The following is a 25,591-nucleotide window of genomic DNA, read 5'->3' on the forward strand; positions in this document are numbered from 1 at the left end:
GATATTTTGTAGTTATTTGTAACATTTTAAACGATAAACATGTGAATTTTAAATATTTTTAATATTTAATAATTGGTATGGTGTTTTAAAATTATACTATTAAAATGTTTTATGAAAAAATATGAAAAAATTTGCAAGTTCTAATTTTAAATCTAAATATAATTTATTATTTTTTTTGATTACCAGACAAATTTTATTACAAGAACTATTTAAAATTAATGATTTAATGTTTTTTTAGTCTAATGTCTTGGTAATTTTATTATTATAAAAGCTTAATTTTATCTTATTTTGGGTTTTATTTTAAAATTAGTTTAATAGTTTGAGATAATATGTTTTCATAGTTTTTTAAATTTATGAAAAAATTTTGTTAATATTATTTGATATGTAGTAATTTAAGAATTTTTGCTATATTCATTTTAAATAATGCAAATGTGTTATTTCTTATGTTTTAATAATAAACTTTAAATATTTTTGTTTTAAAATGTTTTTGAAATTGTATAATATATCAAATAAAAATACATATGATTTTTAATTCGAATGTGTAAAATTAATAAAAATAGTGTTATTTTAATTGTAAAACATATGAATTTTTATAAAATAGTTATTATATTAAATTTAATTTTCTAATCATATATGAAAATTAAACAGACATGATAAGTTTAAATATCAGTTAATTCTTTGAAACCATATTTATTAATAATATTCAATAACATGTACATGAATATATATATTTGAATAATTGATTAAATAAATTATTAATAGTTTTTGCATAAAATATGCATTGTAAAAAATCAATTGATGATATTTTATTTTAGTTTAAATAGTTTATATTCTAGATAATTATATTTTTATGATTTATCTTTAAATGTCATGTATTTATATATTTGGACTGGTTTATTTTGGTACCAGAACTTAATAGTGTGGTTAAGAATTGTATTGAAAGTGTATTGAATATTTAAATTTTTTATGTGTAAATTTAAATAAATATAAAATTAGTCCATTCTATAATTTTTAAGAATGTTTTTAAAAAGTTAAATATTTATTGCTTCAATACATATAAATTATTTAAAGATTATATTAGATCTGTTAAAAAAATAAAAATATATTATTTTAGGATTCAATTTTATTTTTTTGTAAAATTTTTTAATATTTATGATTATAATAGATTAATTTTAAAAATATATATTTTGTTATACCTATTTTTGTATTATAGAGCTTATTATTAATGTCTTTATTATAAAATTTTAAAATTTATAGTTTTTAAAAGTTTACGTTTATTAATAGAATTTATATTAAGTTAAATTTATAATTTTTGATAGTTTTTTTTAATGTTTTTATATAATGAGTTTGAAACTTCAAACTTTTGATTAAAACATTTTATTTTTTTGAAATTTTAATGGCCTGGCGTGATAATTAGTTTAGGACTATTTTCAATTTTATTTTAGTTAAATTTATTATAAAAATATGCCAGAGGTTATTCAATATGATGATATTTACTTGAATCAGGGCAAGATTGCGGGACGACTTAGATTAGCATCTAGTGGACTTGGATGGAAAGAATCAAATTCAGATGAACTGTATACAGTACCTGCAAGTGATATACGTAAAGCTCAATGGTCTCGAGCAGCACGAGGTTATGAGTTGAAATTGACTCTTCGTAATGGTGGATTTGTGCAATTAGATGGATTTGATGATGAGGATCTTGATACTTTACGTAAGACTATTAAGAAATATTTTAATATTACTTTGGAGCAACGAGAACATTCTTTAAAAGGATGGAATTGGGGAAAAACGGAATTTTCTGGTTCCGAACTTTTGTTTAATGTGTCGAATAAACCGGCATTTGAGATACCTTTGTCAAATATATCTAACACTAATCTTTCTGGAAAAAACGAAGTTAGTCTTGAGTTTTTGCTACCAAGATATGATAATGATACTGAAAAATTGGAAAGTCAACTGGTAAAAGGAGTAGCAGTACAAGAAGATCAACTCGTTGAGATGAGATTTTATATTCCTGGAACAACAATTACAGGAAATCAAGAAAATAGTGAAAGTGTTAACAATGCAAATGTAAGTAATAATATTATCGCTTTTTTGTTTGAAATGTTTTAATTTTAGCTATTTTATGAAACCTTAAAGGATAAAGCAGATATCGGACAGGTTTCTGGTGAAAGCATTGTGTCTTTTTCTGATGTTTTATTTCTTACTCCTCGGTATAATGTTTTTTTTTTCTTTAAAAACTCGTTAACATGATTAGTGGTCGATATGATGTAGATATGTATTCATCATTTCTTCGATTACGTGGTAAGACTTATGATTATAAAATATATTATTCTTCCTTTGTCAAATTATTTCTTCTTCCAAAGCCTGATGATATGCATATAGTTTTTGTTATGGGGTTGGATCTACCTCTTCGTCAAGGTCAAACAGAATATCCATTTTTGGTTATTCAATTTATGCGTGAAGAGGAAATGGAGGTAGAATTGAATATTGAAGAGTATAGACTACGAATTGTTTTGGATTGGTGATTTATTATTTTTAGTTCTGAATTTCAAGAAAAGTATTCTGAAAAATTGAAAAAGAAGTATGATCAACCTGCCTATGAAGTTGTAAGTCAGATATTTTATGGTTTAACTGGTAAAAAAGTTATAACTCCTTCAACTTTCAGAAGGTAATATTTTGTTTTTTTTTGAGATATGTAATTAATATAAACTAAGTTATCGTGGTCATGCTGCTGTTAAATGTTCTATGAAAGCTAGTGAAGGAAATCTTTTTTGTTTAGATAAAAGTTTTTTGTTTATTCCTAAGCCTTCGATTTGGATTCCTATATCTGAAATTTCATATGTCACTCTTTTTCGGTATAATGTTTAGTATTTATTATTAATTAATATAATGTGTATAGTATTAATACTTCTGTTTCTGCATCACGTACTTTTGATCTTACTTTTTCCCTTAAAGGTGGTGCTTATTATCAGTTTTCTAATATAAATAGGTTTTTTTTCTAAAAAAAATAACTTTAATGTTTTAATTTATTTAGGGAAGAACAAAAACTTCTTGAAGATTTTATGAAGTCAAAAAATATTAAAATAGAAAATGATCTTAATGAAGATGTAGGTTTAATATCTAAAAAAAAATTGACGTATTTTAGTCTCAGGCTATACTTGATGCTTTAGATGATGAGTTGTCTGATGACGATAATAGTAGTATACCAATAAGAAGCAATGATGATGATGAGAGTCCGGATGATGATTTTCAGATAGAAAGTGATAGTGATGTTGCTGAAGAATATGATGAAAATGCTGAGTCCAGCAAAGAGTCTGACAATGAAAATGATAATGGACCGAAACTGAAAAAAATGAAATCGAAATAGATTATTCTTAAATGGACTGTTGTATATTGGTTTTTTTTTATACTTTAATATATAGTATTTTACATTTTTTTTTATAAAATATATTAAATGTAATGAATTGGATTTATCATAAATTTGTAGATTATAATCATTTGCATTCAAAGTTTATAACAATCCATAATCCTTTAGAATAAATAGTTTTTTTTTTACTGTCTCAGGAATTACTTTATTGTCGTTAAGCTCATAAACTTCATGTATATTATTATTAATAAATTTAATACGAGAAATTGATCGTGTGGTTAAATAGTTATCATCGGATTTAAAATATACTTGTAATTGTGAACCATCTAAAAACATCATTATTCCGATTTTTTTATTAATCCACCACCAGCCTTTTCCATTTATAAATTTAGCATAATTATCTGCAATATCATCCTCTGATTCTTTTCCTAAATTTATACATCTTTTATATCGATTTATTGTATCAATGATTATTTCTGGGAAATCTTTATATGCTGATTCAATATCCCCTTCGTAAAGTAATTTATCTTTGTTTTCTGTGCTATTTTGAGTAAACATTTTAACTATTTGTTTTTTAGAATCGAGTTGAATAATCATTGTTTGACTATTAATATAACGAATTTCAAATACTGAATTAAGATATAGACGGCATTTTGCATATGGTGTATCAAGAATAATTTTTGGTATTTTCGATTTTAAAATAGAAATAAATTTGGAAGCATAGCGATATGCCCTGAGATATTTTGCAGGTAAATCATCAAGATGATACATTTGTGGTAACCTATCGCTTTGGATTATTTTTATCTAATTTTTTTAATAATAATAAATGACAAAATATATAATACCTTAATACCATCTGAATTTATCAAGCATTCCCAGCTCATATTATGAAAAGAGAGTCGTAAATATCCTTTTTTTGTGATTTCTATGTCTGCATGTTTAGTTTTTTGCTTTATTACGTTTAACCCTTTTGTATTAAAATGATATTTCTTTGCAAAGTCTGATATAGGTGTAATCAATGAACTAAATTTATTATCCATGTAAGAACCTTGATGTTTTTTATCTAAATCACTTTTTGTTAATGTTCCTTTTCTTAAAAGATTTTTCAAGTTTTTGAAATCTTTTGTATTGTATTTCATACGAGTTTTTTGTTTATCATAGTTATTTGAAAAAATATATAATTTTGACGGTGATTCATTATGAATTTTATCAAATTTATTTGTAGATTTTTGGGTGTCCATAATATATGAAATTGTTTGAGTTTCAATGTATTCGCTTTCCGAGTCAAAACATTTTTTATAAAAATTGTCATAAATATGAGTCTTTTTTCTTTGGTTTTTAAAAATATCGATGTTCTGGTCTTCTATTATGTTGTTTAAGTTGTTTTTCATTGTATTTAATAAGTTCGAATTTTTATAATCTCTGCATGTTCTTATGTCATTTTCATCACAATGAATCGTAAATGATTTTCCTCTAATATAACCTATATTATTATTAAGGTCGTCGAGATTTGAAGATAAATTATGTTTTAATAAAGGATTTATAGAAAAATGCATATCCTTTTTTTTAATTTTCTTGTATATACTATTTTTTTTATTCTCATTTAAGATATTCTCAATTCTTTGAAGAACTTTTTTTTCGGGACTTGCAATTATTGATGTATCTAAAATACTTGAGAACTTTTTGCACGTAAATTCTTTTTTATCATTTTCTTTACTTTTTTCCAAATCTTTGTTATTCTTAAGTGTAGCTAGATTAGGTTCATGTCTAATAAGTTTTGAAATATCTGTAATAGCTTCCAATTTTTCAAAGTTTGATGAAAATGTTGATTTATGTTCTGATTTGAATTCTGGATTTAGTTTGATGATCTCTTTTAAATTTAAAGTTGAATTAAAAAATGGATGATTCAAAATTTCATGTGTTTTGATACGATTTGAGGGGTTCTAGTAATTGTTAATTAATGATAGTATGATTTTAAATAAATTCAACCTTTTGAAGCATTTTATTTACTAGATTTTTAGCTTCATTGCTTACATAAGAAGGTAGCTGCCTTAAGTTTCCATTTGTAATTTGCATTAGTGTTCCTGAGATATTTTCAGACTAAAGGTGTTAGTTCTGAGGAATATAATCCGTTATTTATACCTGAAATGGTGGTGAATTATCAAGAAGACAAAAAAAAATGCATCCAAGAGACCAAATATCTGAAGCTAGGCCACAAGGTCCATGCGTAATGATTTCTCTAAAACAATTATTGTATTATTTAAGCAAATGAAATGATTTTACGGTGAAATATAATTTGGTGTTCCACATAATGTCATTGGTTCTTCGTCTGAAAAATTTTGAAGAATTGTAGAAAGACCAAAATCTGCTATTTTTGCTATGCTATTTTCGTCTAGAAGAATATTTGATAATTTTAGATCACGATGAATAATTTTATGGGAATGTAGAAATATTAATCCTGAAACTATTTCTTTCATTATCTTTTTAACAAAGTTTTCTTTTAGTGGCAGAAATGATTGAGTTTGTATAAATGAATAAAGAGATCCTTGAGAGCAAAGTTGTGTGACAATGTATATATTTTGATCATCCTCAAAAGAAGTATAGAAATCTAAAATATTTTTATGCCTTTCTAAAGATGAATGTATGTAAATTTCATTTACAATTCGACGACGATGTGTTTGTGAAGTTAATTTTGCTTTGTTTATCTAAGACAAATTAATATATAAAAAAATATTAAAAATAGTTTCTTAGAATTACTATTTTTAGAGCTATGTTCTCGCTTTTTAGTTTGCCTTTTAATGGAATAGCTTTGAAAACATCCCCAAAAGCACCACGTCCAAGCTTTTGTAACAAGCAATAGTCTTTAATACATGTCGGAATATCATTAGGGTTTTGTAAAAAATTAAATTCCATGGATTTTAAGAAATCATTCCCTGTTTTTTCTTATAAGAAAATTCTCATGTTATTCTTAATTGTTTCTAACTAAAAATTATTTTTTTGATAAAATTCGATCTTATTTTTAAATAAACACAACGTTAATGGCAACGATAATGAATTATAATATCATATATAATTTTAATTAGTAGAAAAAGCGAATATTGTTTTATAAGATTGTTATGCATATTTTTTAGAAACTTTTGGGAAAAAATAAGCATCTCCTATGATTTTTTAATGACGCCCAACGTGGGGGTCGAACCCACAGCCTTGAGATCCCTAGAATAAGAGTCTCACGCTCTACCGATTGAGCTAGCCGGGCAAGTACTTAGGATGCCTACAATGTTTTTTATTAATGAAATATTAAATTTTATGAAGTTTTAAAAGCATTGAAAAATATTATTTTGTTTTCATGTAATTATTTTAATATTTTTTTGGTAATTTTTGCTTTATAATTTAACGTCATTAGTTATATATTTTATCTTATTTTTAGTTATTATATATAATGTTATTTTGTAATCAATTGATAAATGTTTTTTTCGATTTATAATTTTTCCAATAAAAATATGGTTTTTGTTTGATTTATAATTACAGTGATTTTTGAAATGCGAATTGTAAATTTATTTTTATAAATATAAATATATATTTTTATTGAGTACGTGTATGTTTTGACTTTAGTGTATTATGTATATTCTGTCTTATATGCTATTTTATTGTTAAATTATATTATTGAATAATTATTGTATTATTATATTGGCTTTAAAACTTATGAATTAGTGTTTTTAAACGTATAGTATTTATAGAATATTCTTATAAATATAAAAAATATTTTGATTTTGTTCTACTAATGATTTTTTTATACAAGAGTAGAATATTAAAAAAATGTATTAAATTAACTATATATGTAATAATGAATAATTATATATATAATATGTATTTATAGGTGCATGACTGTATTGTTTTTTTTTTAATTTATGTTTTTTAATATTTATATGATTTTAAACAAATATTTTATTTTCAACATATTTTCGTTATCGTAAAAAAATGTCTTTAGATCAACTTTCACTGAAAAGAAAAGAAAGATTAAATGAGCTAAAAAAAATAAAAAATGCATCTGATTCAAATGTTACTAGTCTTGAGAATGGGTTATCTAATGATGAAAATCTTAGAATTAATAAAGATTTAGGTATTTCTGAGTAAGCTTTCTTTAATTAATAAAATTTATAATATTAATATATTTAATAGCTTGCCCCTTTCATTTCGTAATTATGATCCTGAGTTACGTGGGCCTCGTATGGGTTTTAAAAATTCGTCATTATGGACTGAAGAAACAGTTGAATTTGAAGCTCAACGATTAAAAGATAATACTGATTCAAATGCAACAAAAATACCATTTAATAGTAATGAACTTGATATTTCTGGATTAAAGTCTAATAAAATAAATTGTGATTTGAAAAGAGAACTGCTAAAAAAAAATGAACGTTTAAAGAAAAAAACTGAATATGCAATTTCTAAATTAATTCGTGAAAAACTTTTATCTATGAAAAATACAATGGAGGATTCTAAAATAAAAAGTATTTCTGATACATAATATATGAAGAATATGATAAAAAATAAAATAATACACAATTTTTTTTGGACTTTTAGTGAAAATATAATAATATGTAAAAATAAATTTTAGTATAATACCTTATATATTTTAAAATGTAATATAATTTATTTGCATATTATAGCTTTTTTTTTTTAGATTGTTGGTTAGGTTAATAATTTTGAATTAATTTTTTCTATAAATATAATATTCTAATAGATTTATGAAAAAAATGTTTTATCTGTTTTATTGAGTGATAAAATATTTTTAATAAATTAATTCAAAACGTTAATTTTTTATAAAAAGTTTGAATTATGAAATCTATGTTATTTACTAATTAACATTGATGATATGTTTTGCTATGATAAAAAATATATGGTTTTAAAAATTGTTTTTAGATACATACTTATTCGCTTTTAAACTTTTTATTGTGATGACAAATATATAATTTTTATGTCAATTAAATTGATCTTTTTTATTTTCTTTTGATAATTCTATATTTTTTAATTGTTGTGTTCTTGTTGGACGAGATTTATAAACTATAACTGGATTTTTACACTCGTATGTCCAGTGTCCATGTTTAAGACATTTCTAATGTATGAATTTTTATTCATATAACTATATAAATAATACCTGACATTGTGCATTTGATGATGATTTTGATGAAAATGTTGCTTTTTTCATTATTTTTTATTAATATTATATAATTATGAAAAAATAAACGCTTAAATTGTAAAAATTATTTTATTTAAAACGATATTTTTGAATATGTTTTAAAAATGAATTTATATTTTAATTGGTTTATAATAATGTAATATATATATATATATTGTATTAAAAAAATATTTTTTAACTATAGGATTTTAGATAGTTTTTGATCATATTTGAAATAGTAAAAAATGTATTTCATTAATATAAAAAACATGTATGATAAGGAAATTACGTTATATTATTTTGATAAATAATAGAAATTAATTTTTATAATTATGGTGATAATTATTAATTTTTTGTGTATAATTTATAAATCAAACAGAGATATTATATTAAAAAATATAAACTTAATAAAAGTTTCAATGACAATTTTAAAAAATTAAAATTTAATTTTATTATTATAGCATTTATTTCTAAAATATCAATATAAAAATATGTTTAAATAACACTGTAATAAATATAAAATGCTATTATATTATTCAATTACATTCTTAACATATTAAATATTAATATATAAAAATAATTATTTGTTTTATATTTTACTCTAAGAAATAATATTTATATTAATACGATTTTTAAATCATTAATTATCATTTGCAGATATTTTTTTAAAAATTGAAATCTAGGAATTTTATTACACTACATAATTACAATAATTCATTAAAAAATGTATTAAAAATAACTAGATGATTATAACATATATTACAATTAGTTACATGACTAAAAAATAATGACCAATATATATATTATTTATATAATATTGTAAACCTTGCATTTTTTATCTATTATTTTTAACATATTTTATTTAGTTAAATTATATAATAAAACATTAAATTATTAAATTTTTAAATTTCTCAAATCGTAAACTACAAATCTAAAAATATTTATCTATTCAATAATATATGAAAAATATACAATTCTATATACCCCCTCTCAGTCTAGGGGATGATATCAATAAAATTAGACTGGATTTTACAGCGTGTTACACTGTATTTTATCCAGACAAAAATGCAATATCTTCATGGAAAAAATATGATATTCTTAAAGGTAATGATTTAAATGTGAGTTTTATTATGTTTTTTAAAACCATTATAATTATACTAGTTAAAATTAACAACACTTTGGAAGAATAAACATCTAAATCATGATTTTATTAACAAACTAGGCCAATTTATTTCATCAGCAGAGGTCACATCAATAATTAATTAATTTTACATCTGACAATTCCAAGCTATGGAAACAATTATATCTTCGCCCCATTATTCTTCAATCAATTGACAAAGAAAATGATATTACGCGTATAAATGCACGTTATATTGTGTGATTCTTATATTTTTTAGTAAACCTTTTACCATCTGAATCATATCCTATATTACATTATCCTAAAAGTGTATTACATGGAGAACTTTCAGAAATTCAAATTCACATGAATTTTAAAGATCTTTTATATAAAGATAATCATTCTAAAATTATACCAGAACTGGAAATCTTAACACCTCTTATAGACTTAGCATTTCGATCATTTTTTAAAGATAAACTAAGTCGAAATATACCATTAATTTTCAGGACAGATTTAGCAGAGGAATTTTAAAACCATATATATATATAATATTCTTATATAATTTAGATTGCGGAAAAAACATCTGAACATTTAAATATCGTTTCTAGATCTCTTGATCGTATTTCGAAAAGATCTATATGCACTAGCTTACAAGGAAAACTTCATTCATTAAAAAAAGTTTTATTATATCAATCTACACAATTCGCTAATTTCATTATTTTAGATCTCATCACAAGATTCATGTTTTTTGACGCAAGAATTATGGAACACTGTCAAAAAAACAATTCTTGTCAGAAAGACTATTACAGAATTTAAATCGGTACTTCAAAAATTACTATTTAATCTTAAAATTTTGATATTTTTAACATTATATTAAGGCACTGAATCCTGTTTATTCATCAAAATCATTACAAAAAAATACGGATATTAAGCATAATACAGATTTATCATTTTTTTCAATAAATAATAATGATAGTATATCATATGATAATTTCTTAGAAACGAAATTGTTACCAATATATTCAAACAGTGGTATTAACTTTTATTAATACATCTAACATATTTTTATTAAAATCTAGAAGTTAATTCTCAAAATTTACTATCATATCCTACAATAATTAAACAAAAAGAAAATAGTCCAAAAACATACGATTCATCATGTAACCAATTCTATTGCAAAAAAAATACAAATAAAAGTATAAGTAATAAAATCGAAACTATTATTTTATCAGATTCATAACATGTGTTCAAAATATTCACTTAATTAGCTATCAACACATTTGCATTTATATGTTTTTTTTTTAATTTTAAATGGTATTAAATTTATAAACAGCAAAATTTATTTTAATACATAAATAATTTAATTTTTATCAAAAAGAAAAAAAATATAAAAATATATTGTATTGTCATGTGAAATATAATTATATATACATATTCTTACAGCATAATTAAAACAAGATTAAAAATATAACAATTAAATTACTTGAATGTTTTTTAATATTAATAAAAATACACTTATGAATATATATGAATATATATTTTTTTATTATACAAGATATCTTTAGATAAATTATTTTATTGTTTCAAAATAAAACAGACTCAAATCATTAAACCAAACCAATCTTTCCTATTATCATCCGATAATAATAGAAAATAAATTTATTCTTAGTCAAAGCATCAAGTACTACTGAATCTAAGAATCCTATATTATTTCAAAAAATGATTAATTATAATAAATATAATACTATTACATTTTACTAACAAAAAATAAAATATATAAAAAAAATAAGATCTCGAATTCATTAAAATAACATTTATGTTATTAATTTTCATAGAAAACATTTAATAGATAAATATGATATTTTAAAAAGTTCAAAAACATTTATGATTTCATTATCAAAGAAAAAAAATCAAAAATTTACATCAAAAAAAAGAACATCGAAAAAATTCATTTATACTATAATTTGTAAATTCATTAATTTTAATATATTTTTTTTTTTTCAAAATATCTTAAATAATTCAAAGTTTCATTATAAGCATTTTTTTTTTATGTACAATATTTTTCTTATTTAAATTAAATTATTAATTTTGATTGATAAAATAGAAATTAAACAATCTTGTAAAGTAAAAAATATAATATAAACTAAGGCATTTTAAAAAAAAAATATTCAAGAGAAAATACATAAACAAAACATTTATATACAATATTTTAGTCAATTCAAATAATATTTTTTAATTAATATCATTAAATATCAGCTATTCAAACGTATAAAAAAATATCAATATAATTCATCCATTTTCAAAACCAACAATTAATTGCATCATAAATAACAAATATATATATATATATATATATTTTCGAAGCATCAACTCAAAGAATTTAAGTATATATTTTGTATTATAATAAAACCTATACAACATTAATCACAATTATAAATACGTCAAAAAAAATCATATATTTTAACATATAATTTACAAGAGAATTTAAAAAACAATTAATTTAATAAACTTAACAAGAGTTATACTATAAAACACACATAATTAAGTTTTCCATTAATCAACTCTATATTTTAGACATTAAAATATTTTTTTCATAAAACGTATATTTGCGCTAACTCATATAAAAAAAGAATCACTTGCATAATCATTAATATCCCTATTTACACAGTGCTAAATAATCCAGTCTAATACGAACAATATGAATTTTATGAAATTTATTATTTTTAATTTAACAAATAAAAAGTATAAATTTATTATTTCATATGTTTTTATCATATTTTCAGAATCAATAACAATAATCTTAAAATCAACATTTCTTTAGAAAATCTATTAAAGAAAGGCTACTAAAACAAACCAAAATAAAACAAGAAACAAAACAAATTTAATTCCTTAATATTATATCGTATATAATATTAAAACATTTTACTTTTAAGATAGAATATTAGCCATAATATTACAAAAAAAAAACTATTAGAGTGTATACAATCTAAAAATATACAATTTATAATTAACATAAAATAATATAAAAATAATGTATATCTAATCATTAAAAGGCGTATCTAGGTCATGTTTAACGTCATTTGCTGAAGATGATTGGCTTAAAATACTACAATGCAATAAACTACTCTCTTTAACAGGTGACCCGGAAAAATTGGATATGGAACTTCCACCTGAAGAATTAGAATAGCTACTTAGATTCATATGATGAGAAATCGTTTCTAATGATGGTATTTGAGATCCAATATTAATTATACCAACATCAGAAGCTTTTCCAGCTTTTGATAATGCGTAATCTCCAGAATCAAAATATTTCCTCTCCTTTAATTACTTAATAATATTACTATACAAATAATAAAAATACCTTAAGCTTATTATTCAGAATATCAGTTTTCTGTGGTAATTTTCCATATAAACGAAATAATTTATTTTCTTCCTCAGTTAATGTCTAAAAAAAATCAGCTATTTTTACAAATATAAAAAACTTACATTTAAATCTATTTTATTTTTCTGAGAGGGCAACATAACTTTATCTACTCGTTAAAAGCTAATATTTTTAAATTCTTTTAAATATTTTATAATCTACTATTAATTTTTCTCATTAAAACTTTAAATACAATTATATAAAATTATTTTCTAAGATTTATAAAAAAAATATATTAAAATGTTTATGTTAAATATTACATTAACATATACATAAATCAATATTTAAAATATTTATATTCAAATTTAATTGTTAACTATTTTTCTAATTTAAAAAATTACAATTTTATAATCATATATTTAAATACTTCCATCTCAGAAATATCATTCAAAAAAAATAAGCTGTTTTGTTCAATCATAAACAATCTAATTACTATAAAAATGTAACAAATCCGTATTTTTTATCCTGATATTTAAAAAAAAACACTTAAAATTTATTATAAATAACTTAAAAATTTCTTAAATAAAGTATCTAATTTTTTTTTTTGTAATACAATATTTCTAATTTTTATTCTTTTCTGAAAATAATTTCATTTTATTAACTAACACATTATTAATTCCAAAATAAAATATTACTATAGCATTAAAATTTAAACTATAAAAGTATTATTTTGTTTAAATATATTAAACAGGTAAAAAAAATAATTATAAAATGCTTATAATTAAATTTAATAATATATTTCAAAAAGTTACTATACAATTTAAATTAAGAACATTTATTAAATATAAAGTATTTATTATATGCATATTTTATCATTTTATAAAAATTTAACCACAAATATTTTTTTTAATAAACAAATAGAAATAATTTTTGCAGATTCAAAAGTTTTTATGCATTAGAATTCAAAAAAAAAAGAAAACTAATGAATACAATTATAGAATTTGTAGGATAGCACACAGCTTTACCTATTAACAGTTATTAGTATTTAATACAATAATTTTGAAAAAATATTTCATATGATAATTATACAATTTTACACTTTAAAATTATTACAATATACATTTTTTTATTTTTTAAAAACATATATCAAATATTTAAAAATAATAACTTCAGTTTCATTAATTTATCTATATATATTATTTATTATATTATTAAATACTATTATTTATGAAAAAACACAATTCTTTTTAGAATGGCCAATAAAAACTATAAAAAATACTTTATACTTAAAATTTGCATTTCAAAATGCAAAAGATTTCATTCCAATAATAAATCAATATCTTTTAATAAAAAAAATAGGATCATTAACAAACCTATTTATAATTCACTAGATAATATAAAACATAATAAAATAATAATATTTTTCTATAAAATCATTAAATAACTAATTATCAGAATTTCATAAAAAACTATTTTTTTTAAAGAAAAACAAAATAAATCAATATCACATATTTAAGTATTAAAAATATAAATTTATAAATAAAAACTTCTAAAATTTATTAATATAAGTCTTAACCATCAAAACATTAAAATCTCTACAATATCTTTCAAAAATCTATATCGTTTTTTATATTTTTTTTTTATATTTTATGTTTTTAAAGTCAAGAAATTCATTGATCAGATTTTAAATAATTCAACTGTGCACAAAGAATCGCAAATGAAGTCTACAAACGGAAGAATTTTATTTCTTCATTATATAAATCATACTTTAGGGAAAGGTAATATGATTTTACATTTATTTAATTTAACCAAAAAGTCCCCGGACATAACTCATTAGAGTTCAAACGGAAACGTTTCAACATAGAGATTTGGATGTCTCTCTATTATTAGTTCTAATATGTTTTTGTTTCTTTATCGTCTTTTTTTATGGTTTGAAAAATTAGAATTTAGGTTTATATACTATTTAGTTCTTTTATTCTTAATGAAGGGGCAAAGATATGAGCCTTGAACTTATATACTATAAACCAAAATCTTTTTTTGTAAAACCATTAAAAAAATAACGAAATCAAGAGAAAAAAATCTAGAACTAATTTTTATAGATGGTGAGTCATTTTTTGTCAAAGTAAATAGTTATGCGATTTTTTCCTTTATCATTTTACAAAAGGATTTAACCTAATGGGGCTTACTCTTGATGCACAGTTAATATTTTGTGAAGCTTATAATATTAGTAAAAAAATATTAATATTTATAACATATTAAAGCTCAACACAAAATATCTATAGAATAGTTAAATATGATGAACATATATAAAAGAGTCAAGCACATAGATTTAACACAAAAATATTCAATCTATGATGACTATTTGTTCTGATGATAAATCAAAAAAATGTATCATTAAATAACAAATAAAAATATAAAATAAAAAATACAATAATAAAACCAATATCTTTCTAAAATAAGTATGTTCCAAAAACGCTATACTTTATAGTTTTTAAGGTATTTTTCTAGTTTTTGGATATGTTTCATAAGCATTTAAATGTCTATTTGTTTTATCAAATAACTGTAAATTTCCAGAATTAACTTGTGTATCTTCATGAAAACATGTATGATTATTCGTATCCAAATTTTTATAATTTTCCGAGCCTGATGAAGAATCAGTATCGCTACTAGATGATTCATCATATTCTCGCGGCTTATGATAAATACAACAAACTATAATAACATTAGATTTATACAAAAATTCTTAAATAGTATGAGAACTTTTAGATTTTTTTTTTCCCATTCCTTCATTATCAATAGCTGTTTCATCAAATCTTACTCTTCTTTCAGAAGAAGCTCCTGTAAGTCGAATTATTCCAGTGACTTCATTGTTTTGATCAGATGTAAATGATGACTGAAAAACTAAAGGCTCAGTTATGGACTGAGAAAGTTCAGATCTATTTCGAGAAAACAAGTTTTGTTGATGCATATCATTATTATAAATAACAATAAGACATTAAATTAGGCACGAAAATTATCATTAAGTTGCCAAGGAAACCATTTTAATCAAAAAGCCACCTTTTTAATTATTTTAAATAATCAGTAAATTTAAACAAATTACTAGTAACAAAAAATGATTAAGTCTTTCAGTAATAGTATTTAATTTAATAGTTTCAAAAGAATTATAAATTTAGTATTGAATTATCATGTTTAGAATTCTTAGCACATTTTAAATAGTATAGATAGCTATAATGTATAATATAAAATACTATAAAAATCAGTATAGAATAAAAAGTATTTTTGTTTGTTATTAAAATATATTTATATGCCTTTAGAAGTTAAGGGATTACTTTTTTAACTAAAAAGCAAGAAGTCATAACAAAATTACTATGACTTACGATAATATTTTAAAAACAATTCAAAAATAGAAAACTATAAAAAAAAAGTTATTAATTTAATTAAAAGAAATCCAAATTAAATTTTATCTATATCATAATAATATAAATACAATATTTTCATATAAATATCAAAATTAAGCAAATCATAAATCAAATTTTATTTTATTCTCATAAATTTATATCATTCTTCATAATCATGTGCATTTTCTTTAGTTAATTTATTCAAAGATACATGTATTTATTTTCCCAACATTTAAAACATTCAAGATTTTTTTCCTCTATCCGAAATTATATTATTTTTCAGTAATCTATATATTAATACATCTTGATCTCTAAATAAAATTATACATAAAATCCTATTTTGTGCAGAGATGAAAATATTTTTACATTCTAAAACATAAATTCTAAAAATATTTCCTGCTCTTTTTTATATAAACCATCTAATATTTCTAGTTCTCTTAAAAATACTATATATTCCAATATATTAAAAATTTTATTTCATAATAAATATTTATAGTATCTATTCAATTTTCTCATATTTCTTTTTCAAAGAAATGAAAAACTTAGTTATAATTACTAAAATACATAAAACTTTTTTAAAGATCTTAGTTATATTTCAAAATCATCATATTGTAAAATATATAATATCAAAATTCAAATTTATTAATAGTTTCATATTTATGAAACAAAAAATTTAATATACTAATATATTAATAAAATAATAAAACGTTCATTTCAAACTCCTATTTTTCAACGTAATTTTCATTATCGTAGATTTAAAAAATATTTTTTTTATAAACCTCATTAAAATGAATACATCATGGAAAGATATTAAATTTATCTTTCTAATATATGAAGGCCTAATAGAAGACTTATTTCAAATAAAAAATTAACTTCAATTTTATTTCAGAATTAATAAACTTTAATGAAGTTATTTGAAATTCTAAAAAACTCAATGTATAAAAAATATATTAATATTCGAATAAAATAATTGAAATCAAATGTAAGTTCATATGGAGGAACTTGTCAATATAGATCTTAAATGTTCCTGAACCAGAAATGATAACTGATATCTAAAGTTTCAGTTCAATCCTAATGCTATCTTAAAACCTTATCATCTTATTTGTTAAAAAACAATATTTTTATTATTATAAATATTAAAGTTAAATATAAAATTTTATATTATACCAATATTCTAAAAAAATAAAATACAAAAATCTAAAATATTTGCATAAAAAATCATGAGTATTTAATAAAAAACTGATATATAAACATTTCTTCTAAATAATTTTTAACTATGTAATCATTAAAAAAATAATCATTATTTGGGAAATTTATTATAATCGCCAACATTATTATATTTATATGTTTTTTCATTTTATCAAGTATATTAAATCAGTCAATTATAAATCTCCACTTTTCTATTTCTGCTTTTTTAGTAAATCTTAATATTTATTTAATTATATCAAAACATGTATCATTTTTCCAATACAATAATTAACTACGTAGATTTTTAAAATTTATAAACATTTTATATAATTAAAAAAAATTATTTTTTAATTAAATTTTAACGCACAATATTCTTATACTAAAAAAATCAAAAATAATATTAAACTATAAAATAAATATTAAAAATATAAACGTCTACCATTTAACAATTTTACAATAACCTAATTTTGTTATATTATCTAAAACATTAATAAAAAAAAAAAATATTCCTAAAATTTAAAACAACCTTAAACTTAGACAATTTGAAAATGTTTAAATCATAACTTAAATATATAATTCATAATTACACTTAAATTATTTTCGAAATGTAATAATAAAAAACAATATTTTTTATTTTTTTAATAAATAATTATTTAAAAAAGAATAAAATCCACAATTATGCCAAAATAATAACTATAGCTAATTATTATCCAAAAATAAACAAATACCATTCATAAATATAAAGTGAAGCTTCTGCATAATAATATTTCCAAATGCAAAATAAATATTGTGCAAAAAAGGAAGGATTCCAATAATTTCCAGAAACTTTGTTAGAATATAATTTATCCAAATCCTCCTGATAAATAACTCTCGCACAATACTTTCCAAGAATACCATAAGTACGTTTAGGTCCATAAGTAGTCTTAAGACTTTCATCAAGCGAACGAAGCAAATCATTAGTTTTAAAAAGTAAAAGCCTATTCTTTTTAGTTATGTAATAACATTAAAACTTCTAATATTACATAATTCGTGGAACATCATTCAATAATTCTACTAACCGTATTATAAAACCCCGAGTTACAATAATACGATTAAGATTATTTTCTTTTTTTTTAACTATTGACTTTTTTAATGATGCAAAATCTCGCCCAGTAATTGCACTTGTAAACAAATGAAACTAATCAATATTAATCAAAATATATACATAAATATTTAATCTACTTTATCTTCACTAATTCCAGCAACTTCATATGAATATTGTTTCATATCTTTTTCATTCATATTTATAATCGAAAGCCAAAGTCTTGCATAAGATCTTTGAAGATCTAAAGGAATTTGTCTATATAATCCATGATCTAACAATACAATTTCAAAATTATATCTCAATTGAAATGTTTTAGGTCGTGCTCTAATAAGTAAGTTTCCACCATGAGGATCACAATGTAAATATCTATCATCACCAAATATCATTTCATTAAATATATGCGATAACTCAGCACTAACTTCATTTCGAGATATATTATTTGCTAACATATAGTTATGATCGTCAATTCTCACACCCCTAATATCTAAATTACCAAATTAAAAAATAATAAAAACAAATAACTTCTTACATTCCATAATTAAAATCCTCTTTTCTGACCATATAATTTCTGGAATGTAAATAGAAAATCTCTTTATTTTTTCAAAATGTTTCTTAATACGAATAGCATTTTTTGCTTCTTCTTTAAAATTAAGTTCTTGTAGCAAAGAAAATTCCATTTCTTCACTCAACCAAGTTAAAGTAAACTCAGGAAAAAACCTTTTAATTGATCCAAGAATCTTTTTGGTTAAGAAAACATCAATAATCATAAAATTTCTTAAAGATGGATGTTGAACTTTTACTGCAACTTCACGACCAGTTTCTCTCATAATAGCTCGATGAACCTGAGCTAAACTAGCAACACCTACAGGCTTCTCATCAAAAAACAAAAAAAAATCCTCTAATGGCTTTCCAGTATCATCTAAAAACATTTTTTTAATATCATCTATTGAAGATGATGGACATTTATCCTGTAAGCAAACCATAGTAGATGTCCATTCCTAAAAAAATAAGTAAAAGAAAAAACTTGCAGTAAAATACCGAAGGAATTAAATATGACATACTACTTAAATGCTGACCAAGTTTAATAAATATTCCACCATTCTTTTCTAAACAAGATAAAGTACGTTCAGCACATCTTTTATGACACAAAGACATTGCATATATCCGCTCCTGCTCATTCAAATAATTAGAATTAATCGTTCGACGATAATCATTAAAACATAAAGCAGCTGTTGATATTAATCTAAATGTTCTAATAGTTGCCAAACCAATATATCTAAAAGGACTTGTATCTACTGAAAATAGATATAAAACAGAAATGCTCATAACTGATAACCCAATTCCAAAAACCATCTTTGCGCAACTAACTCCAATTCTTGCTTTCTGATCATTATAAATATTTTTACATTCGGCTTTATAATTTCTAGTACAAATCACAGAAAAAACTCTAAATTTAACAGGTTCACATTTTAAAAAAGACAACCCAAATACTTTAATACCAAAATATATCATTTAAATAGTTAACATTTAGATCATGTATACATACAAAAGAAAATGTAATTTAAACAATTTTAACATTTAAAAATCGATAATTTAGTTCTCGTTTACCAAAAAATTATATAAAAGAATAAAATATTAATATTATAATTCTAAAAATAAACTCAGATCATAAATGCATACTCTAAACTAAAGCAACTAAACGATTTGCTATATCTAATTGTATATGAATAATATTTACTAAACAAACAAGCATAAGAACATCTTGTAAATGATTATTAAACATTTTTTCGACATCAAGCATATCTATATTAGGAGAAACATTCACATTATCCATTAAAAAACGAATAACTGCAGGATTAGATCGATTTTTCCCATCCTAGATAGAATTTTTTAAAAAAAAAACAAATTTTTTAAACCTTACCATAACATTTTCAACATATTTCTTAACTTTTTTTAAAATAGATAAAATCTTCTCAATGGACTGTTCCAAATTATCCATATCAGCTAAAATACTTGTTTTCCTGCTTTCTTCATTTTTAGCTTTTAAAATTGAATCAACTTTTTGAATATTAGGAAATATTTAATAATAAAGATAATTTCATACATCCATTTCTTTCAAAGTCATAATATCTTATTTCATGCGGTATAGGCAAAAATAAACAACTATCAACTGTTCGTTCAGATGTTACACCAACAGCTGATGAAATATACGTTTTGCAGTTTATTCCAGCCTTAAAATCAAATGACACAGTCAAATGAACTGCAGGAAATGGATATGTACCATCAGAAGATGAAGAATAAAAATTCTGTATAAGTGCGCTAAACGTATTAAGCTGTGATATAGTAGCAAACCTATAATTATCAATATAAAATAAAATTATCTAAGAAAATTTAAACCAGCCAACGACTACTTCGTGAGGATTAGTTTTACGATGTAAATCGTACATAGTTTTATGATATTCCATGTCTACTTCTACCTACATGAAATTGGAAACTAGATACTATAAATAGCATCACAAACCTGATCCTGATTTTCATTATGAGGAACAACAAAACAGTTACGAATCTCTATTTCAGATCCATCTTCAGATCTAATTCCTAAAAGAGTGCCAATAACTCTATCCTGTCCATGATTTCTCCGAAGAGAGTGATCAAGAATCAAAAATAAAACAATAGGATCTAGTACAACATTTACTGTATTAAAAATTGGTGAAATATATGAACCAGTCAATTTTTCAGGATACAACAATATACCCATTTCTGATACCATTATAACAAAAGCCCTAGCTAAAAAATACCAAAACTAAACGCAATTAAGCACTAAATATTATATGATACTTTTTCCAAAATTAAAAAAAAAAAATTGAACGATCTTAAAATATAAACGAAAAGTTCGAAAAACTATACTTGCCAAAATGAAAACTAATAAAAAAATTAAAATTGTAAATATCTCAAAGTAGGTATTTTTAGAAAATTATTTATCAATAAAAATTTTCTAATAATAAAGACATACTTGTATAAATAAAAAATCACAAAATTTAGAACATATAAAAACTAAAAAAAAAATAAAAGCAAAAGACGATTCTACTATTTTTCAAACTGTTAAAATTACAGAATTGCAAAAACCTAAAAAGCAAAAACAAAAAAGTGCAGAAAAAACAGAAAACTTAAAGATATATGAAAACATAAAAGAAAGCAATAAAAATGTAGAGTTAAATAACGAAATTACATCATGTTCTGATTCAGAAAACTATAATTTCAATAATAAAGAAAATAGTATGTATAATGCTTGAACTATATTTAATTTAATTATATAGATATTGATCCATTCTATCATCATTATCAGTTTCCAGATGAAATTAAATTAAAATCATTTATAGAAAAAGCAAATGAAAATAAATGGATAACAAAAAAAACAAAAATAGCAGAGTTTGAAGAATTAATCCAATATAAGCTTTCAGAAACAAGTAATTTTGGAATTGAACTTAAAATTATAAATTCGAACATTAGTAATTTGAAGGTTTGATTTAAAACAATAAAAAAAATCTCACAGAAAATATAGCTGAAAAAAAAATTAAAAGAATCATTTTTTAAGCATCAAGCGATATATCATACATTAAGTAATTAGGAAAAAATTGAAAATAAATGATTAAAGTTATTTTATAGATTCTTTAACCAATATACAACACATTTTGGCAGCTCCTATATTTTCATACCAAGATTTCCTATTTACTTATTTAAATTATAATAATAAAAAAGAAATAAGGGCGTTATACATCTTACATGTTCTAAACCACATATATAAGTATATTTATCATTTAAATATATAAAATTCTAAAGCAAAGTTTTTAGAACTAGACATTATGTATTGAAAAATAATGAAAAAATACAACGTTTTCAAAACTCCCAAATAGAATATAGAGATCAAGGATTTACAAGACCTAAAATTTTAATTTTACTTTCAACGAAAAATTCATGTCTCGAAGTTGTACAAACTATTATTGATATATCTGGAACAGAACAACAAGTTATAAAAAAATCATCACATTAAATCTAACTGAGATAGGAAAACAAAAAACGTTTCATTAACGAATATTCTATAGATATAGACAATATAAATATGTCTAAACCGGCTGATTACAAAAATTTGTTTATTGGAAATACTGATGATATGTTTCGAATAGGAATAAAAATTACTAGAAAAACATTAAAAATTTTCTCAGATTTCTATAATTCGGATATAATTTTAGCTAGTCCACTAGGATTGCGATTGTTAATAGATGAAAAAGGGTAAAAAATATACAATTTTTTAATATATATTTTACTTTAGTAGCAAAAAAAAAAACAGAGATTATTTATCATCGATTGAAATAACGATTGTTGACAATGCAAATGCTTTACAAATGCAAAACTGGGAACACGTTTCATACATTTTTGATAATTTAAATTTATTACCTAACGAAATTCATGAATGTGATTTTAGTAGAGTTAGAAATTGGTATCTGGATGAAAATTCTCGATTCTTACGTCAAACACTTATTTTTTCAGAATATATGACTCCCGAAATAAACTCATTATTTATGAATTCTCTTTTTAATATTAGTGGAAAAAATAAAATTAAACAAACTTATAAAGGATCTATCGAAGATGTAAAGTACAAAATACAACAGGTATGAAATATAATTTTATACAAAGAATATTAAAAATATAGATATTTTTACGATTACATCCATCTGATCCATGTGCTGATCCAGATATAAAATTCTTATATTTCAAAACATCAATATTACCAAACATCATACGATCAAAAGAAAATGGATTTATTATTTTTATATCTTCTTACTTTGATTTTGTAAGGATAAGAAATTACTTAAGCAAAGAAGAAACATCCTTTACTTTTATATCTGAATATTCTTCCAATTCCGATGTATCAAAAGCAAGATCATATTTTAATACAAAAAATAAAAAAATTTTATTATATACAGAACGTGCACATTATTATCGAAGATACAATATAAAAGGTGCCAATACTATCATATTTTATTCATTACCGGAAAATCCTTTATTTTATCCGGAATTAATCGGATTTATAAATGATACAAATGAAAACGGAAACTGCAATAAGCAAAGCAAAGCACTATTTTCAAAATGGGATGCTTTGAAATTAGAAAGAATTGTTGGATCAAAAAGAGTTAGTTTAATGTGTCATGGAACTAATGATATATTTGAATTCCTATAAAAATAGCATTTGCAATTTTACCACTAAATGCATATTGATAACTATTAAACATTTAGTTATAGTTTAACTTTTAAATTAGTAATGTACAGCCATTAAGATACAGCATATTGAAACATATGGGCTTAGTCTTTCACCTATTCTCGCAGCCTTCCAGAAAACTGAAAATGCCCTATTAAATAAAATAAGAGATAGCGACAACAAACATAATTAAATTCACCCATTTTTATTCCTATCCATAAGTGCAGGTGTTTGAGCACGAATATAAGTACAAGTACAAATTAATAAGAGAATGACAAGAAGTAAACTCTGAAAATTAAAAAGAGCAGACTTCAATTACATTTGTCAATAAATATTCGTAGTAGAATCTTTGAATTTACCATTATATATACAAAAATAATTTTCAAAACTTGAAAAAATTTCAACGTTAAATTTAAAAACATTCATAAAAATTAAATTTTTAATTTAAATGACATCTAATCAAGATTCATTTACAAAAGGAAAAACAATAAAAAGACAACATCTTTTTATAAAAGATTGTAATTTTTTCTTATTATTACAAATATTACAAATTAACACTGCTAAGTAAAATCTCTTATGTATGCCTTTGGTGATAATAAACAACCTGCGCTTGATTCAGTAAGAATACTTGAGGATATTGTTATAGACTATATAAATGAAATGGTGTCAAAAGATAAATACAATAGTTTTATCTTATCTATTTTAGTGTCTGGAAGCAGCTCGTATTGCAGGTACTAGAAACAAATTAAAAGTAGACGACTTTAAAGTTGAATATCCTATTACATTATTTTTTCTATTTCTAATCTAAATAGTTTGTTTTAAGAAATGATCCTCGTAAACTAGGTCGCGTGGAAGAACTTTTAACTTTACAAAGAGTAATTACAGAAGCACGAAAACAGTTTGATGACAAGGATTAAACAATGCAAAAAAACGGACAAACTACAAAGAACTATATGTTGAATTTGATTATCATATGAATATAAATCATATTATAAATTTCTACCTATATCAATATCATTTTTAATTTTATGAAATTCTAAGGTATATTTCTTTTCCAAATTTATTTTTATCGTATTAATTTATCTAAAATTTAACAGTCATATTTCATTAACAATCATTACTCCCGTTATTCCATTTTTTAAATAGTTCATTAATTATAATTTTTTTAAACTATAGTAATACTTAAAGCTTTTTCAAAAATACTAAAAATATACCACTAATAAGGATATTTATATTAATATATTGTACACTAGTTTTTATAGAATATTTTCATAAATTACAAATTCTTTGAAAAAATTAATATTAATATTTATTTAAAATAAAATATTTTATTACATTCTTTAACTAATTATAATGAGCAATAATAATTATATTGTTATAAGGTTCGTAAAATTTACTAATAATCCATAAATATGACCTAAATTATTTTATGAAATACTTAATTACAGTTTTCAAAAAAAAATAAATAATTTTTAATCTTTTAAAATTATCTAGAAATGTATCAGGTATTATCAAGAAATTATTATCATAATCTTTTTTAACATTACATAAGTTAAATTATTCACTAGATTTAAAATAGATATGTTTTCAAAATATAATTCAATAAAAGACAATAATATTTTACATAATTTTTTACATCT

General features: G+C 21.8%; 12 protein-coding genes and 1 non-coding gene across 13 annotated transcripts; 5 read left to right on the forward strand and 8 right to left on the reverse strand.

The window, feature by feature from the left end:
* Positions 1-1,407: 1,407 nt before the first annotated feature.
* On the forward strand, positions 1,408-3,370 carry PNEG_01383 (hypothetical protein; the record flags this gene model as incomplete). Its single annotated transcript, XM_007875127.1, has 8 exons — positions 1,408-2,070; positions 2,119-2,213; positions 2,258-2,497; positions 2,543-2,671; positions 2,718-2,858; positions 2,903-2,992; positions 3,038-3,110; positions 3,149-3,370. The coding sequence occupies exons 1-8, from the start codon at positions 1,465-1,467 to the stop codon at positions 3,368-3,370; spliced, it is 1,596 nt and encodes a 531-aa protein (XP_007873318.1). The 5' UTR covers positions 1,408-1,464.
* A 144-nt stretch (positions 3,371-3,514) lies between these two features.
* Positions 3,515-6,328, reverse strand: PNEG_01384 (hypothetical protein; the record flags this gene model as incomplete). Its single annotated transcript, XM_007875128.1, has 6 exons — positions 6,128-6,328; positions 5,654-6,075; positions 5,513-5,609; positions 5,360-5,470; positions 4,216-5,313; positions 3,515-4,174 (listed from the first exon to the last, which is right to left on the reverse strand). The coding sequence occupies exons 1-6, from the start codon at positions 6,281-6,283 to the stop codon at positions 3,515-3,517; spliced, it is 2,544 nt and encodes an 847-aa protein (XP_007873319.1). The 5' UTR covers positions 6,284-6,328.
* Positions 6,329-6,545: 217 nt separating this feature from the next.
* On the reverse strand, positions 6,546-6,626 carry PNEG_05012. Its single transcript has one exon. It is a non-coding gene; the product is annotated as a tRNA-Lys (tRNA).
* Positions 6,627-7,348: 722 nt separating this feature from the next.
* On the forward strand, positions 7,349-7,922 carry PNEG_01386 (hypothetical protein; the record flags this gene model as incomplete). Its single annotated transcript, XM_007875130.1, has 2 exons — positions 7,349-7,500; positions 7,550-7,922. 2 exons carry the CDS (start codon positions 7,349-7,351, stop codon positions 7,893-7,895), a joined length of 498 nt encoding a protein of 165 aa, XP_007873321.1. The 3' UTR covers positions 7,896-7,922.
* Positions 7,923-8,348: 426 nt separating this feature from the next.
* Positions 8,349-8,576, reverse strand: PNEG_01387 (hypothetical protein; the record flags this gene model as incomplete). Its single annotated transcript, XM_007875131.1, has 2 exons — positions 8,349-8,483; positions 8,526-8,576. 2 exons carry the CDS (start codon positions 8,574-8,576, stop codon positions 8,349-8,351), a joined length of 186 nt encoding a protein of 61 aa, XP_007873322.1.
* A 929-nt stretch (positions 8,577-9,505) lies between these two features.
* PNEG_01388 (hypothetical protein) lies at positions 9,506-10,903 on the forward strand (the record flags this gene model as incomplete). Its single annotated transcript, XM_007875132.1, has 8 exons — positions 9,506-9,664; positions 9,708-9,791; positions 9,835-9,901; positions 9,944-9,993; positions 10,231-10,341; positions 10,388-10,483; positions 10,542-10,695; positions 10,743-10,903. The coding sequence occupies 8 exons, from the start codon at positions 9,506-9,508 to the stop codon at positions 10,901-10,903; spliced, it is 882 nt and encodes a 293-aa protein (XP_007873323.1).
* Positions 10,904-12,641: 1,738 nt separating this feature from the next.
* On the reverse strand, positions 12,642-13,251 carry PNEG_01389 (hypothetical protein). Its single transcript, XM_007875133.1, has 3 exons — positions 13,150-13,251; positions 13,025-13,108; positions 12,642-12,981 (listed from the first exon to the last, which is right to left on the reverse strand). Exons 1-3 carry the CDS (start codon positions 13,183-13,185, stop codon positions 12,703-12,705), a joined length of 399 nt encoding a protein of 132 aa, XP_007873324.1. The 5' UTR covers positions 13,186-13,251; the 3' UTR covers positions 12,642-12,702.
* Positions 13,252-15,515: 2,264 nt separating this feature from the next.
* PNEG_01390 (hypothetical protein) lies at positions 15,516-16,015 on the reverse strand (the record flags this gene model as incomplete). Its single annotated transcript, XM_007875134.1, has 2 exons — positions 15,785-16,015; positions 15,516-15,736 (listed from the first exon to the last, which is right to left on the reverse strand). The coding sequence occupies exons 1-2, from the start codon at positions 15,990-15,992 to the stop codon at positions 15,516-15,518; spliced, it is 429 nt and encodes a 142-aa protein (XP_007873325.1). The 5' UTR covers positions 15,993-16,015.
* Positions 16,016-18,316: 2,301 nt separating this feature from the next.
* PNEG_01391 (hypothetical protein) lies at positions 18,317-20,151 on the reverse strand (the record flags this gene model as incomplete). Its single annotated transcript, XM_007875135.1, has 5 exons — positions 19,733-20,151; positions 19,224-19,692; positions 18,832-19,178; positions 18,633-18,787; positions 18,317-18,587 (listed from the first exon to the last, which is right to left on the reverse strand). Exons 1-5 carry the CDS (start codon positions 20,045-20,047, stop codon positions 18,317-18,319), a joined length of 1,557 nt encoding a protein of 518 aa, XP_007873326.1. The 5' UTR covers positions 20,048-20,151.
* A 224-nt stretch (positions 20,152-20,375) lies between these two features.
* On the reverse strand, positions 20,376-21,502 carry PNEG_01392 (hypothetical protein; the record flags this gene model as incomplete). Its single annotated transcript, XM_007875136.1, has 5 exons — positions 21,216-21,502; positions 21,092-21,171; positions 20,799-21,046; positions 20,616-20,752; positions 20,376-20,570 (listed from the first exon to the last, which is right to left on the reverse strand). Exons 1-5 carry the CDS (start codon positions 21,462-21,464, stop codon positions 20,376-20,378), a joined length of 909 nt encoding a protein of 302 aa, XP_007873327.1. The 5' UTR covers positions 21,465-21,502.
* A 107-nt stretch (positions 21,503-21,609) lies between these two features.
* On the forward strand, positions 21,610-23,933 carry PNEG_01393 (hypothetical protein; the record flags this gene model as incomplete). Its single annotated transcript, XM_007875137.1, has 9 exons — positions 21,610-21,650; positions 21,702-21,970; positions 22,012-22,214; positions 22,257-22,314; positions 22,361-22,499; positions 22,547-22,721; positions 22,761-22,984; positions 23,028-23,364; positions 23,406-23,933. The coding sequence occupies 9 exons, from the start codon at positions 21,610-21,612 to the stop codon at positions 23,931-23,933; spliced, it is 1,974 nt and encodes a 657-aa protein (XP_007873328.1).
* A 75-nt stretch (positions 23,934-24,008) lies between these two features.
* Positions 24,009-24,328, reverse strand: PNEG_01394 (protein kish-A; the record flags this gene model as incomplete). The annotated part of the gene is made up of 3 exons (XM_007875138.1): positions 24,311-24,328; positions 24,151-24,260; positions 24,009-24,102 (listed from the first exon to the last, which is right to left on the reverse strand). The coding sequence occupies exons 1-3, from the start codon at positions 24,311-24,313 to the stop codon at positions 24,009-24,011; spliced, it is 207 nt and encodes a 68-aa protein (XP_007873329.1). The 5' UTR covers positions 24,314-24,328.
* A 71-nt stretch (positions 24,329-24,399) lies between these two features.
* PNEG_01395 (transcription initiation factor TFIID subunit 13) lies at positions 24,400-24,868 on the forward strand (the record flags this gene model as incomplete). The annotated part of the gene is made up of 4 exons (XM_007875139.1): positions 24,400-24,469; positions 24,517-24,614; positions 24,658-24,717; positions 24,764-24,868. 4 exons carry the CDS (start codon positions 24,400-24,402, stop codon positions 24,866-24,868), a joined length of 333 nt encoding a protein of 110 aa, XP_007873330.1.
* Positions 24,869-25,591: the final 723 nt, after the last annotated feature.

Source organism: Pneumocystis murina (genome assembly GCF_000349005.2).
Source record: "Pneumocystis murina B123 chromosome Unknown supercont1.4, whole genome shotgun sequence".
NCBI classification, from domain to species: Eukaryota; Fungi; Ascomycota; class Pneumocystomycetes; order Pneumocystales; family Pneumocystaceae; genus Pneumocystis; species Pneumocystis murina.